The sequence below is a fragment of the Ovis aries genome, chromosome 16 (assembly GCF_016772045.2).
Source record: "Ovis aries strain OAR_USU_Benz2616 breed Rambouillet chromosome 16, ARS-UI_Ramb_v3.0, whole genome shotgun sequence".
Taxonomy (NCBI): domain Eukaryota; kingdom Metazoa; phylum Chordata; class Mammalia; order Artiodactyla; family Bovidae; genus Ovis; species Ovis aries.
Window position 1 is genome coordinate 14,856,346 of NC_056069.1, and position 14,935 is coordinate 14,871,280.

General features: G+C 36.3%; 1 protein-coding gene across 4 annotated transcripts in view; it reads left to right on the forward strand.

The window, feature by feature from the left end:
• SREK1IP1 (SREK1 interacting protein 1) overlaps positions 1 to 14,934 on the forward strand; it is a 35,289-nt gene extending 20,355 nt beyond the window's left edge. The window contains exons 4-7 of one of the 4 annotated variants that reach the window (XM_060400400.1): positions 6,557 to 6,629; positions 8,836 to 8,924; positions 9,339 to 9,412; positions 9,521 to 14,934. In XM_060400400.1, the coding sequence (XP_060256383.1) occupies positions 6,557 to 6,629; positions 8,836 to 8,924; positions 9,339 to 9,370 (194 nt within the window). In that variant the 3' untranslated portion in view covers positions 9,371 to 9,412; positions 9,521 to 14,934. Of the gene's footprint in view, positions 1 to 6,556; positions 6,630 to 8,835 lie in introns of all 4 variants that reach the window. The other 3 variants (XM_042233753.1, XM_060400399.1, XM_004016940.4) reach the window with 3 other exon arrangements.
• The last annotated feature ends 1 nt before the right edge of the window (position 14,935 follows it).

The following is a 14,935-nucleotide window of genomic DNA, read 5'->3' on the forward strand; positions in this document are numbered from 1 at the left end:
TGTTGAGTTTTCACTGTCTTCTTTCACTCTCATCAAGAGGTGCTCTAGTTCCTCTTTGCTTTCTGCTATTAGTGGTATCATCTGCATATTTGAGGTTTGATGTTTCTCCCAGCAATCTTGATTCCAACTTGTGAGTCATCAGCCCTGCATTTCACATGATGTACTCTGCGTAAGTTAAATAAGCAGAGTGACAATATACACCGAAAAAAACATGTCCTTTTCAGCATAGGGGATTAGAATGCAAAAGTAGGAAGTCGAGAGATATCTGGAGTAACAGGCAAATCTGGTCTTGGAGTACAAAAAGAAACAGGGCAAAGGCTAGCAGAGTTTTGCCAAGAGAACATACCTGTCATAGCAGACACCCTCTTCCAACAACACAAGAGACAGCTCTACACATGGACATCACCAGATGGTCATTACCAAAATCAGATTGATTATATTGATTATTTTCTTTGCAGCCTAAGTCGGAGAAGCTCTATACAGTCAGCAGAAATAAGACCTGGAGCTGACTATGGCTCAGATCATGAGCTCCTGATTGCAAAATTCAGACTTAAATTGAAGAAAGTAGGGGAACCCACTAGACCGTTCAGATATGACATACATCAGTTCAGTTCAGTCACTCAGTCGTGTCCGACTCTTTGCAACCCCATGAATCGCAGCACGCCAGGCCTCCCTGTCCATCACCAACTCCCGGAGTTCACTCAGACTCACGTCCATCAAGTCAGTGATGCCATCCAGCCATCTCATCCTCTGTCGTCCTCTTCTCCTCCTGCCCCCAATCCCTCCCAGCATGAGCGTCTTTTCCAATGAGTCAACTCTTCGCATGAGATGGCCAAAGTACTGGAGTTTCAGCTTTAGCATCATTCCTTCCAAAGAAATCCCAGGACTGATCTCCTTCAGAATGGACTGGTTGGATCTCCTTGCAGTCCAAGGGACTCTCAAGAGTCTTCTCCAACATCACAGTTCAAAAGCATCACTTCTTCGGCACTCAGCTTTCTTCACAGTCCAACTTTCACATCCATACATGACCACTGGAAAAACCATAACCTTGACTAGATGAACCCTTTGTTGGCAAAGTAATGTCTCTGCTTTTGAATATGCTATCTAGGTTGGTCATAACTTTCCTTCCAAGGAGTAAGCAAGCATCTTTTAATTTAATGGCTGCAGTCACCATCTGCAGTGATTTTGGAGCCCCCCAATATAAAGCCTGACACTGTTTCCACTGTTTCCCCATCTATTTCCCATGAAGTGATGGGACCAGATGCCATGATCTTCATTTTCTGATTTAAGCCAACTTTTTCACTCTCCACTTTCACTTTCATCAAGAGGCTTTTAGTTCCTCTTCACTTTCTGTCATAAGGGTGGTGTCATCTGCATATCTGAGGTTATTGTTATTTTTCCCGGCAATCTTGATTCCAGCTGGTGCTTCTTCCAGCCCAACGTTTCTCATGATGTACTCTGCATATAAGTTAAATAAGCAGGGTGACAATATACAGCCTCGACATACTCCTTTTCCTATTTGGAATCAGTCTGTTGTTCCATGTCCAGTTCTAGCTTTTGCTTCCTGACCTGCATACAGGTTTCTCAAGAGGCAGGTCAGGTGATCTGGTATTCCCATCTCTTTCAGAATTTTCCACAGTTTATTGTGATCCACACAGTCAAAGGCTTTGGTATAGTCAATAAAGCAGAAATGGATGTTTTTCTGGAACTCTCTTGCTTTTCCATGATCCAGCGAATGTTGGCAATTTGATCTCTGGTTCCTCTGCCTTTTCTAAAACCATACATACATACATCAAATCTCTTACAATTATACAGTGGAGGTGACAGATAGATTCAAGGGATTAGGTCTGGTAGATGGAGTGCCTGAAGAACTGTGGACAGAGGTTCATAAGCTGTACAGGAGGCGGTGACCAAAACCATCCCCAAGAAAGAGAAATGCAAGAAGTCAAAGTGGTTGTCTGAGGAGGCCTTACAAATAGCTGAGAAAACAAGAGGTGAAAGGAAAAGATATACATAACTGCATGCAGAGTTCCAGAGAATAGCAAGGAGAGATAAGAATGCCTTCTTATGTGAACAGTGGAAAGGAATCCCAGTAACCCCTACCCAAATAAACCATAGATTGGGGTCTGAAGCACACAGAGGAAGGGAGTGTAGAATCTGTGATGGTTAGTTCCATTGACAATTTGATGATGATGTTCAAAGCCTCTGAAAGGGTAAGTTCTCAGTGTGAGTGACTGAGTGCATTCTTGACCAACACCCTTTAGATAATCCTAGGGGCTCCTTGAATTCTTCCTTAGTCCTTAGAGCTAGAGAGATCTTATTCCAACTCTCTTGAATATTGTAAGTTTTTTTTAAATGATATAATACAATTAAAATAGCCAGGAGAAAGCAAATAGTTTTTAGTGTACTTATATAAGTCCTTTGTTAGATGCCTGGTTTACAAATATTTTATCCCAATATGTAGCTTGTCTTTTCATCTTCTTAATAGGTGTTTCACAGAGCAATAGATTTTAACTTTTATAAAGTCTAATTTATTAAGTTTTCCTCATAGATTATGCTTTGCTTTCAAGTGTAACATTTTACCTATCTCTTGTTCTCCTTTACTTTTTTCTAAATTTTTATAGTTTTATATTTTACAGTAAGTCCTTCATCCATTTGAATTGATTATTCTATAAGATATGAAACTTAGAGCACTTAGTATTTTGTTTAAGAATAAATAATTGTTCCAGCACTGTTCATTGAAAGGCTGCCTTTCCTTCATTGAATTTTTTGCTTTTGCCAAAAATAGTTGATCATGTTTGTGTGGGTTTGTTTCTGAATTGTCTATAATGCTCCATTGATCTGTGCGTCTATCCCTCCACCCATTCTTGATTAATATAGCTAAAGTTGGTAGGACTGAGATTTCTACTTTATTCTTCTTTTTCAAAATTATTGCAACTATTCTAGTTTCTTTCCCTTTCCGTAAAAATTTTTATCTGCAAAGAATCTTGCTGGGATTTTTGATACTCATTGTATTAAGCATGTTTATCAATTTGGGGAAAATTGACACCTTCACTGTGTTGAGCATTTCAACCCACAAATATAATGTGTCTCTGTAATTATTTAGATCTTTGATTTCTTTTCTTATCACTGTTCAGTTTTCAGCATATAAATCCTACATGTTTTATTAGATTTATATATATAAATATTTTTTTGAAAAATTGTAAATGATTTTTTTCATTCTCTGCATGTCCATTACGAGTATATAGAAATGCAGTTTATTTGTGTATGTTTATCTTTTATCCTTGTTGAACTCACTGATTATTTCTAGGAGTGTTTGGCAGATTCCTTGAAATTTTCTATGTAAACCGTCATGTCATCTGCATATCAGAGTGGTTGTGCGTCTTCCATTTTGATTTGTAAGCCTTTTATTTCCCTTTCTTGACTTATTGTTGTGGCTAGAACTTATAGTACTATATTGAGAAAGAGCAGTGAGAGATGAATTCTTACCTGGATTCCAACCCTAGGGGACAGAAATGTTCAAACCTTAGCAGTTAGCTGTCAGTTTTTCTGTAGTCACTCTTTATCAAGTTGAGGAAGTATCCCTCTATTCCTATTTTGAAAGAGTTTTTATCATAAATGGGTGTCAGATTTTGCCATATGCATTTTCTGTATCAGTTGATAGGATCCTACAGTTTTTCTTTAAACTGTTAATACAGTTCAGTTCAGTCGCTCAGTCGTGTCTGACTCTTTGCGACCCCATGAATCACAGCACAGCAGGCCTCCCTCCCTGTCCATCACCAGCTCCCGGAGTTCACCCAAACTCATGTGCATTGAGTGGGTGATGCCATCCAGCCATTTCATCCTCTGTCATCCCCTTCTCCTCCTGCCCCCCCCAATCCCTCCTAGCGTCAGAGTCTGTTCCAATGAGTTAGCTCTTCGCATGAGGTGGCCAAAGTACTGGAGTTTCAGCCACAGTATCACTCCTTCCAATGAACACCCAGGACTGGTCTCCTTTAGAATGGACTGGTTGGATCTCCTTGCAGTCCAAGGGACTCTCAAGAGTCTTCTCCAGCACCACAGTTCAAAAGCATCAATTTGTCGGTGCTCAGCTTTCTTCACAGTCCAACTTTCATGTCCATACATGACCACTGGAAAAACCATAGCTTTGACTAGACAGACCCTTTGTTGGCAAAATAATATCTCTGCTTTTTAATATGCTATCTAGGTTGGTCATAACTTTCCTTCCAAGGAGTAAGCGTCTTTTAATTTAATGGCTGCAATCACCATCTGCAGTGATTTTGGAGCCCCAAAAAATAAAGTCTGGCACTGTTTCCACTGTTTCCCTATCTATTTCCCATGAAGTGATGGGACCAGATGCCTTGATCTTCATTTTCTGAATGTTGAACTTTAAGCCAACTTTTTCACTCACCTTTTTCACTTTCATCAAGAGGCTTTTTAGCTCTTCTTCACTTTCTGCCATAAGGGTGGTGTCATCTGCATATCTGAGGTTATTGATAGTTCTCCCAGCAATCTTGATTCCAGCTGGTGCTTCTTCCAGCCCAGCGTTTCTCATAATGTACTCTGCATATAAGTTAAATAAGCAGGGTGACAATATACAGCCTTGACGTACTCCTTTTCCTATTTGGAACCAGTCTGTTGTTCCATGTCCAGTTCAAACTTTTGCTTCCTGACCTGCATATAGGTTTCTCAAGAGGCAGGTCGGGTGGTCTGGTATTCCCATCTCTTTCAGAATTAATACAGTAGATTACGTTAATTGATTTTTGAATATTCAATCAGCCTAGCATACCTTGAATAAGTGACATTTGGTCATGGTGTATAATTTTTTTTTAATATTAAATACTGAATTATCTTTGCTAATCTTTTATTAACAGTTATTTGTATCCATGTTCATGAGAGATGTTAGTCTTTTTTTCTAATTTTGTACTATTTTAATATGATTTTGGCATCAGAGTAACCTTAGCTTCATAGAATATTGAGAAAGGTTTCATTCTCTTCTGTTTGTTAGATAAGTATATATAAAATTTGTATTAATCCTTGGAATGTTTGGTATCATAGCCTCACAAGGGAGGAAGTCTGTGTTTTCCACTGAGCCTTTGATGATGTGGATGGTGCCACATTTTTTTCTGTGGTGTTTGCCTGGAGAATGGCAATTATTATCTAAAAGCTTCCTGTCACTATGCTGTCTCTTTTTTGGTCCTTGACTAGAAGGAGCAGATTCTTGGTGGGGCATTTTTGTCTCCACCTGTTGACATTGCCAGGTTGCCAGCTTCTGTAGCTCTGAAGTCTGTGCTGTATGAAGCAAAAAGACATTTCAGGGAACTCAGTACTGGGTCATTTTCTAGATTATACAAGAACCCTAGCTAGTGTCTGCCTTTTCACCTTTCAGTCTTCTTATGCTTGTTTTTGTTATGTCTGGGATGTGTAGTTATACTTAATGAGAGGAATAGGAAAAATATGTCTACTTCATCTTCCTAGAAGCAGTTCAACTGATTTTTTACAAAGGTGAAAAGGCAATTCTGTGTAGAAAAAGTCTTTTCAGCAAATAGTGCTAGAATAAATGAATATTTTTAGAAGTGTTAAGTGAAATAAGTAAGTTGAAAAATATTATATATGCTACATTTTTCAAATGAGGAAAAACTTGGGACTTACATGTAACTTTATTTGTATATGTGAATGTATGTTTGAATTTAGTTATGTATAGATAAAGCCTAGAAGAATACACACCAAATTGTGTATTTAAAAATCAAGCTAGAAAATAGTGTGTATTCTCTCCTTCCTAGATACTGACAACATAAATATTAGTGGTTATTGTCCCATTACCCTAGGATTTTGTGATCCTAATTTTGCTTGAAAAGGAAAATTTTTTTAAATTATACATGATTGTGTGTTTCATTTCTTAAGGCCTGAAATAGTACCCAGCAAAGTGTCAACATTGATTAGGAATTAGAAATGAAATACTTGAAGTTTTTAGTAAATATACATAGTTGATTTGAAATTTGTATGAAAAACTGTTTTTATTAGATTTTTAATGAGTAAAAATAATCAAGAAAGGGGACATTGTTACAAGAAAAGTGCAGATCCTGACCAGTGAAATTCACCAACCAACAACCAAAATTTTTAAATGTATAAAATATTAATATCATATATTAAAGAAGATATGTGGAATCTAGAAAAATGATACCGATGAACCTATTTACAGGACAGGAATAGACACAGATGTGGAGAATAGACAGGGGCACAAAGGAAAAAGAGAGAGTGGGGTGAACTGGAAGATTGAAATTGCCGAATGTGCACTGCCGTGTGTAAAACAGACAGCTACTGGGAAGCTGTTGTACAGCGCAGGGTGCTCAACCTCAGTGTTCTGTGGCGGCCTCAGTGGGTAGGGTGGGGTGAGTGGTGGAGAGAGGAAGGCCTTGTATGTATACATATAGCTAATTCACTTTGTTGTACAACATTGTAAAGCAGCTGTACCCCAATTTTTAAAAAAAAATGCTTACATACCACAATAATGTATAAACTGATGATGACCTGATTCTTTCCCCTCAACACACAGGAATTAATGAAGAAGAGGAAAAGAAAAAAGCAAAAAGCAAAGAGAAAATCAAGTTGAAAAAAAAAAGAAAGAGGTATTTTTTAAACATTTTCTTTAAAAAAATAGGACTGAATATAGGATGGATTAAAGAATTCTATTTTTCACATTACAGTCTAGTTAATTTAATATTAATGAGACTTTGGTTGTTTCAGTAAAATAACAAAATCCTTCCTGTCAGGATTCAAAAATAGAGTCAGCGCTCAGATACCTTAAATTTTCTTTTTTGGAGCAAATTAAGATATAAATAAATAATAGCCCCACCTGCTTCTTTTATGTATTCTATTTGTGTTCTAGAATTTTTAAATTATGGAACATTAGTCAAGTTTTAATTTGGACATATGTTGAAATTCTTCACGTACACATTTTGTCCTCATATATATGAAGTTGGGGCTTAAATATCAGTATTCTCAGAATATCATTAATTAATGAAATTAATTCATTAATTAATTGGATTTGTGTACCTATTTGTCATGCTAAAAATTCCTTCAGGTCTTTCAGAATTCTCAACTACCTATGATTTTTTTTTTTTTTTTTACTGGCAACTCTTTCAATAGCAACTGGTTAAAGAAATTGATCTAAAGACTTAAGAGACAACTTCTTCCTTGGTTCATGAGTGCACTTTCATTTATACCAGAATAAGCATGTACATATAGGCACTATTTAAGGTATTTAGCAGGTAGTAATATCTAGCTTGGACCTAAGTTCTATGATAGAGTAGGTTCTGCATGTCAGGTGTTATGTCTGTAGTTTTTGTGGAGCATGAAATATATAAGCTCTAACACCTCAGCTATTATACATATTGGAAGTTAACTCACTTTCAGGTGTTGAGAGTTAAATAACAGTGTCTAATGTAAGAACTAATGAAGGAAGGTAGAGCTCAGTGTATAATGTAGTCTGATTAGTATATTGTATTGTTATTTGCACTAGCACAAGATAATGGATTCCTTGTAGGAAAAGTGAGATTTTCTATTTTCTTCCAAATTTTCGTATACTGATTTTGTAGCTCAGTTGCAGACCTCATTCAGACACAGCCCAGAATTAAAAGAACTTTTCTAAGTACGCTTTTAGCGAAGATAATGCCACTTAATGTAGTTGCTATGTTAAAGTTTAACATTCTGCCTTAAAAAAGAGAATCCAAGTCCAAAAAGGCAAAGAAAAAAGTATAGGCAAAGAAGCAGCTCTGGTCAGAATGTAGAGGTCAAGAAGGCCTTGAAAACAGGAAAGCAGGCAAGAGCTGAGAAAAACAGGACTGAAGAGAGTGCAAGAGAACACATGAGAAACTAGGCTCAGGAGAGCCAGAGTCTGAGAGGGCAAACAATGAAAAGGAAGGAACACACTGTTACAGAAACCCCGGAGACTCGGGGTCCCTAATCCAGGGAGGCAGTCAAGGAATTCGCACAGCGAGTCTCTCTACAGACGCAACCTTGTGGGCGCCTGGGTTTACTTTTCCTTCTCCTGTGTGTTTCTGTCACGTTTTCTTAGTTTGAGTTGTAACTTCTCATGTTTAGATCACCCATCTAACTCTGGGATACCTTTTTTTATTATAAATTAACTCAGTTTCTGTTTTGTTCTACTTATTTGGGGTTTGGGTAAATCATTCTCATTTATTTAGATTATACATTTAAAAGTATCCTTTTGTAACTACTGAAAATTATTATGGAATGCAACTGTTCATCTGTATCACTCTGTGTATAAAAGAATCAAGTACTTTAACTTGAAAAATAAAAAAGAAATAACAGAAGTGCTTTTATTTTGCCGATTTTCAGCTTTCATATATTTATATGGAGGTACAATTATGGCTCTTTTTATATTACTGCATTCTTTGTGGCTCTTTTAAGAGAATAAACTAACAAGTTATTGTATACGCAGTGAATTGTGTATATAATGAGAGTGTATATAATGCCACTTTCTTTGCCTTATAAGAAAGATTTTGAAGGGTACACTGAAGGTACACAGGATGAGAAACTGAAAATCACAGGAAAATTTTTTCATCCTTGCTGAATTTAAAACTCATAACTGGAATTGAGCAGAATAGAGATATTTATTTTGTTAGTTTCTCTGGCTAAGTGGCAAAAATTCTGATTACAGTATTTTAAGAGCATACAGATATAAAAGGCACATTCGAGTTTCTCTATACTCTCACCTTGTTCCAAGAAGGATTCAAAGCAGTTCGGATTCCATTTAAATGCACCCATCAGCCATAAATACAGTTATCAGTCAGTATGTATTATTACCCGTAGGTCTTATTCATCTAGTTCCACTGAAGAGGACACTTCAAAACAAAAGAAGCAAAAATACCAGAAGAAAGAAAAGAAAAAGGAGAAAAAGAGTAAGTCAAAAAAGGGGAAGCATCACAGAAAGGACAAAAAGAAGAGAAAAAAGGAAAAGCATTCCTCTGCCCCTAACAGTTCTGAAATCTCCAAAAAGTAACTGAGACTGGCCTGAGCTATTAAATTTAAAAATTTAATTTTGAAAATTATTTGACCTTCTTTGAAATTTGCCATATAATTATGCTTTGCAATAAATCACAGCCATTTCCGTATAGACATTTTTTCATATATAGGACCATTATTGTCTGACAATATTTTAATGTGCTATGATTATAGAGTATGGAATCAGTCTTATTACTTGATAGCCATGCCCCAAGTACAGATATCTGTGCAACAAAACTCATCATTTTTGGTATTCTTTTCTGTGTTAATGTTATTACTTCATAAGCTGATTGTAAATTGCTTTACTACAGTCAACACAGGCAATCTACCTAGCAGTAAATGAATATTGCTGGATTAAGTGGTTATCTTCCAATGATAAAGCGAGGTAGGCTTGACACTGAAAATTTTAAAAGCTTTATATCCTATGATAATATATTACTATTAAGATAATGAAATTCTTCACTTGGATTTTTTTTTTTTTTTGATGTCATAGGAGATGAAGCTGCTCTGTTGGTCTTGACTAGAACTTTCTAAATGGATGGTATCAGCAGGAATATGATAATGAAAATATTTATAACAAAATTTCACTGTTTTCTGAGATGCAGAGTTTCTAGTACCTGCCTCCTTCGTTTTTGTAACAAAATATTTCTTCCTTGTTTAAAAAGACAAGTCTAGTTCAACCTATTTGTAAGTCTGGTAGAGATGATGCTGTGTTGGACAGGATTTTTAGGACAGACTCCTGGGTTGTTTTACAAATGTGCCATATTGGCATGTCTTAAAGAAATACCTCAAACACAGAGTTTTTTATTTAGAAGGACAACAGCTAAATCTTCATTAGAACTGATTTTTATTGTATTCAGTATATAAATTTTATGAAGCTTGTTTCTATGAGTAATGTGGAAATTTTTTATAAATGTGAACATATATATTTATTTGTCTGAAATAATTTGTAGTTTTGAAGCAGGTTTCCATTGAATTTATGATTTCATAATATGACCAGTTTGGGGTGTTTCTCTTACTTCAGTCATAAATCTCAGGAGCAGTGACAAAAATTTAGGATTAAGAATTTTATTCTGTACTTTTTAAAATTTATGAGCCAGGGAGTTACATCATGAAAGCCTTTATATAATAATGAAAATTTTGTATGAGTCAGCATTGTCAGATACATAGTAGTAGGTTTAAATATTTCTGCATTTTTTTAATTTCACAATGATCAGTGTTACTTACTTTGCCAAATACTCCAATATCCCTTACATCCTATAAGTTAAATACTGTTTATTGTAGCAGCATCGAAAGTCAGCTAGTTATCATGGCACAGCACCAAAGATTGCCGAGTACCTCACTGTGGTGCAGTTACAAATTGGAAGCCTACATACGTGGCTGTAGGTGTATTCATAATGATGAAATCAGGTAAGTATACATAACTTCCCAGGCTGGAAAGGTGTGCTGACTCTTCCTTCACCCAGCAGCCCTAGTTGGCATGACCTCAGTAAGCCTGGGAGAGCCTCATAGCTCCTCTGAGCATGTGCTTACCAGGTGCAGACTCTAGGGAAGCTGCGTCCACATCCCTGTTGTAGCATTGCAGCTATGGATGCTGTGACACTTGTAGCTTTTCTATAACCCAGCTCAGTCCAGTAGCCGCCTTTAAAAGACCTCCACTTGTTTAAATGTGTTAGTCAGTTATTGGGAGAGAAACACAGAGCTGTTAGGTTTTTAAGGGTTTGTTTTGCCTTTGCTGTAGTTTATTTTTAAAACCGGTACTTTATGAAAATACAGTCCTTTGGTTATCAGAATAAAAAAAGTAAAAAAAAAAAAATTCCATCTTTAAAAAGATGATTAGAAAGTGCTACATGCAGATAGATGGTCTCATTGTATTGAGTATGTAATGTGGTTATAAGTGATTATTGTAGTGACACAGAGTCAATCCAGTTATTTATGTTTTATTTCTGTTAATTGTAGAGACAATAAATTGGCTTATCAGATTTGTTTTTTGAATGGTGGCATACTCAGTGGCTCAGGAGAGTTGTATAAAATTTGGCCTTCATTAACTACTAGAGTTTGCAAATTAAAAGATTTTAATGTGTAATTTTTTTACTCCCAGAAAAAAATCTTGGAATAGTTCTTGCTTAAATTTCCCATAGTATGAGAATAGTTTATGAAAGATCTCACCTGAATAAAATACATTTGTTTTTACTAAAATAATTTCTACTAAAGTGATCTTGTTATCGTTATTAGGATTGGATGTAAATCTCACTAATATATTGTAGGAGTAAATTAGTGACATTTCCTCTCAGGCAATGTGTAGCATAAGGAAAATTGAACTTGGTAGTAAAAAGTCCAAAAATCCTCGTCACTCTGACTACCTGTGTGACCTTCAACAAAGTCATTCACCTTCTCTGGGCTTTGATGTCTTTCATCTGTAAAATATTGTACTGAATTATCTCTGAGATCCCTTGTAATCCTTAATATATATGATTATCAATGTTTTAGTAAAATTCAAATAATATTTTAGAAATTATATTCATTTAGGAATATAAATTATTCATTTAGAAATGGCTGCAGATAAGCAGGTAGCATTCTGTAGTGGTAAAGGTTGAATTTATTAATATAGCTGTTAAACACATGTCACTTCTCGAAGCAGATAATTGACATTTGGTTCACATCCTTCCCGCTCAGTGTATGTCATTTTCACTAGACGCAGACAGAATTTATTTTTAGATTTGTATCTGTAACCCGATTATCTGAACATTTTGAGACTATTGGTTTTGAGCTGATGGACCTACACCCTACCCAGTTCCCTGTTTCTTTTCTCCATATCATCTGTTGGCTAAAACCTCTCAGAGAGATCCCCAGTTTGTCACAGAATATGTATCTGTTTACATCTTTGGTTCTTTGAGGCTAAAACATCAATAAGTAAAACAACTGTGTGTATCTGTATTTATGAGCCTCTCAAATTACATGCCTTAGGTTACCTTAAACTAGATTGATGAGTTACCATTAATAGTCTAGATAAATGCCATTGAGTCCTTTCTTCAGTAAACATTTATTGAGAACTTAGCATGGCAAGCACTATGTTAAATAACTAGGGATACAGAGATTAATAAGACACATTTGCTTCTCTGAAAGGAATTCAGAGGTTAGTTGGTAGGGGAATCAGCAAACTCATCATTAGGTACAAACTGCAGTAATTGGAAGACTTCAAGGAGTATGTAAGAGTCTGGAACAGTTAGAAGAAGCTGCCTAGAAAAAGTAATGCCTGAAGTACATTTTGATTGAGGATGAGAGTGGGAGTTAGAGCAATTCCTGACAGAATGAGTACTGTGAACAAAGCCCACAGTAGACAAGGCTGGGGTGTGTGTGTCAAGAATTACAAGCCTTTTGTAGGACAGGAGTGGTAAGAATCAAGACCACCATTCTAGGTTCTTAGGTACAAGAGAAAGAGGTTTTATGCTCCATGTTTGGGAGCTTGGACTTTATCTGTAAGCAAGAGACCCCACCGGCGAGTTTTAAGAAAAAAATGCTACAGTCCCTGGGGTTGCAAAGAGTCAGATGCAACTTAGCGACTGAACAACGAACAAGGAAAGAAGTGACTTTTATTGGGGTTTAGTTCCATCCATTTCATAATCCAATTCCCAGTTTTTAAAGGATGAACTTGCTTTCATCAGAAGCCCACATAAAGAATAATTTGAAACTTTGATTTTCTGTTAGGCCCACTTTTCTGATTATTTCTAAAAGCTGTAGTAAGTTAAGTTTTCTAAAAAGCTACTGTCTTCTTTATCACACCCATTCCCAGAATTACATGCATATGTACATAATTTGGAATGCTTTGCTTTTAGTTTTATTTTAGATTATTTCTGACTGTCATAATGTTAGTATTTTTGGTCAAAATAAATCATTTAAAATGTATTTTTCAATGTACACACTATCATAATTCAGTAAGCCTTCTTTTAATATTTTGTCTCAATATTGTGAATATTATGAAGCACAGCTGCTTCAAAGTCACAGTGTCACACATAGTTGGTCCACTCAGTGAGCCCTGTTGCTCTCCTGCAGGCTCCCTGGCTCAGCAGGGAGTGCTCCACAGACTGCAGCTGATAGGAGTACTGAGACTTGGGTTTTCCCAGGCAGTTGGCATCCGAGAATAGTAGGGATTTTTTACGTCCACTAAATGATACTTTCACTTGCAGAGCCCAGGGTCTTCAGACCTCATTTATCTCCTCCTAACTCCTCCAAAATTTTGCAGAGTGCCAGAGAACTGGGTTGCCTCCCTGAGAGCATAACCCACGATGCATGCCCAACCCCAGCTTGCCTTTCCGAAAGTCTGGGGAATCAGGAGGATTTTGCTGGCCCTGCCCGTCTCTTAAGTTTCCTGCTTCTTACTCTTTATGGCCTCTGCTCTTGCCCTTAAGCAACAAAAGTAGACTAAACAGCGCCTTAACTAACCTTCTCAACTGAGATTTTCACCTGAGGCAACATCTAATTAGTAATATAACTATTTTTATCTGTGTATCAAGATAGCCAATTGTCTGGGATTTTTTTTTTTTTCCATCAAAGCTGGATCTGAGATCAAGAACTACCCACAAATGCTTTATGTGTTTTCTCAAAAAATAAATGAAAATTCTTTGGTTTTATAACCACATAAAATGTCGTTTTTGTAGTGGAAATGTTTCAACTTTCAGACACACACACTCTAAGCAATTTTAATATTTAAACATTGGCAAAACTGTTTTCCTTTTGAATTGGAAATACAACACAGGCAGTAAGATGTTGCAATAATGACCTGGAATTACGCTGTCAACTTAGCCACATGTGGCTGCTGAAATGTAGATTAATTAAATGAAAAAGTATTTCTTCAGTTGCACTAGCCACATTTCAAGTGCCCAGTGGCCACATATGGCTGGTGGCTACCTTGCCAGACAAGACAGATACAGAAGGAACATTTCCATCATCACATAAAAACCTCTACTGGACAGTGCTAGAATTCCCAACTCTTGGTAGAAATTTTGACAGGCTAATGATCAAAAGTTTGTAACCCTGAGCTTCGCATGCCAGAGAGGAATAAAGCATTCCTTACCTGCCCCCTACCCTAACAGATCAGAGTGTATTTGGCATACCTTGAAAGGCTAGTCTTCCAGCTACAGAAACTTGGTACAACACAGTGGATATGTTTAGCAGAGCCAGCTTAAAATTAATTCTTTTTTTTCCTATTGAATTCCATTGTAGGACCAGGTCTCCATTCTTATAATAGAAACCATGTTTATGAATAAAAATCTTTTAAAGCAGGTTTAATTTGCAGAAACTGTAGTTTTATTTCTAGATGTCTAAATGGTATTACTGCAGTAGACTTAGGTGGGACCAGAGAAGTAACTTGTTTGCTTTATAACTTTCATTCTAGAAATTCCTTAGGAACTTTATCAGTGAAGGATTTTTGTTATGATTACCCCTTGGTATATAGAAAATATTTATCATGCAGGTTATACATGATATATTTTGTTATCTAATGTTAGTTTTTATAAAGGCAATAATGCATTGTGTGTTCAGCAAACCCTCTAAAAAAGGCATGGGTTGATTTCTAAGAGACTTAAGAACAAGCCATTTCTCGTTCATAAGGCCAGCTATCTGAGATTTAGCTTATCCAGTACCATCTCTTATGAAAATAACTGCCTCCAAGAATGAGAAACGTGTGAAATGCTGGTAATGTGACATGAACTTCTCATTGTTCCTCACTGACATAGGTGCGCTAATCTGTGTTACTGATAAATTCTATAATTTCTCCTGAAATGTTAGCATAATTTCATGTAATGTAGAAACACATTAATTAGCAAATAAAAGTAAACTTCCTCACATGGCAGTCTATCAGAAACCTAGTGGATATTTAATAAATTAACTGAATGATCAAAACTGCAAC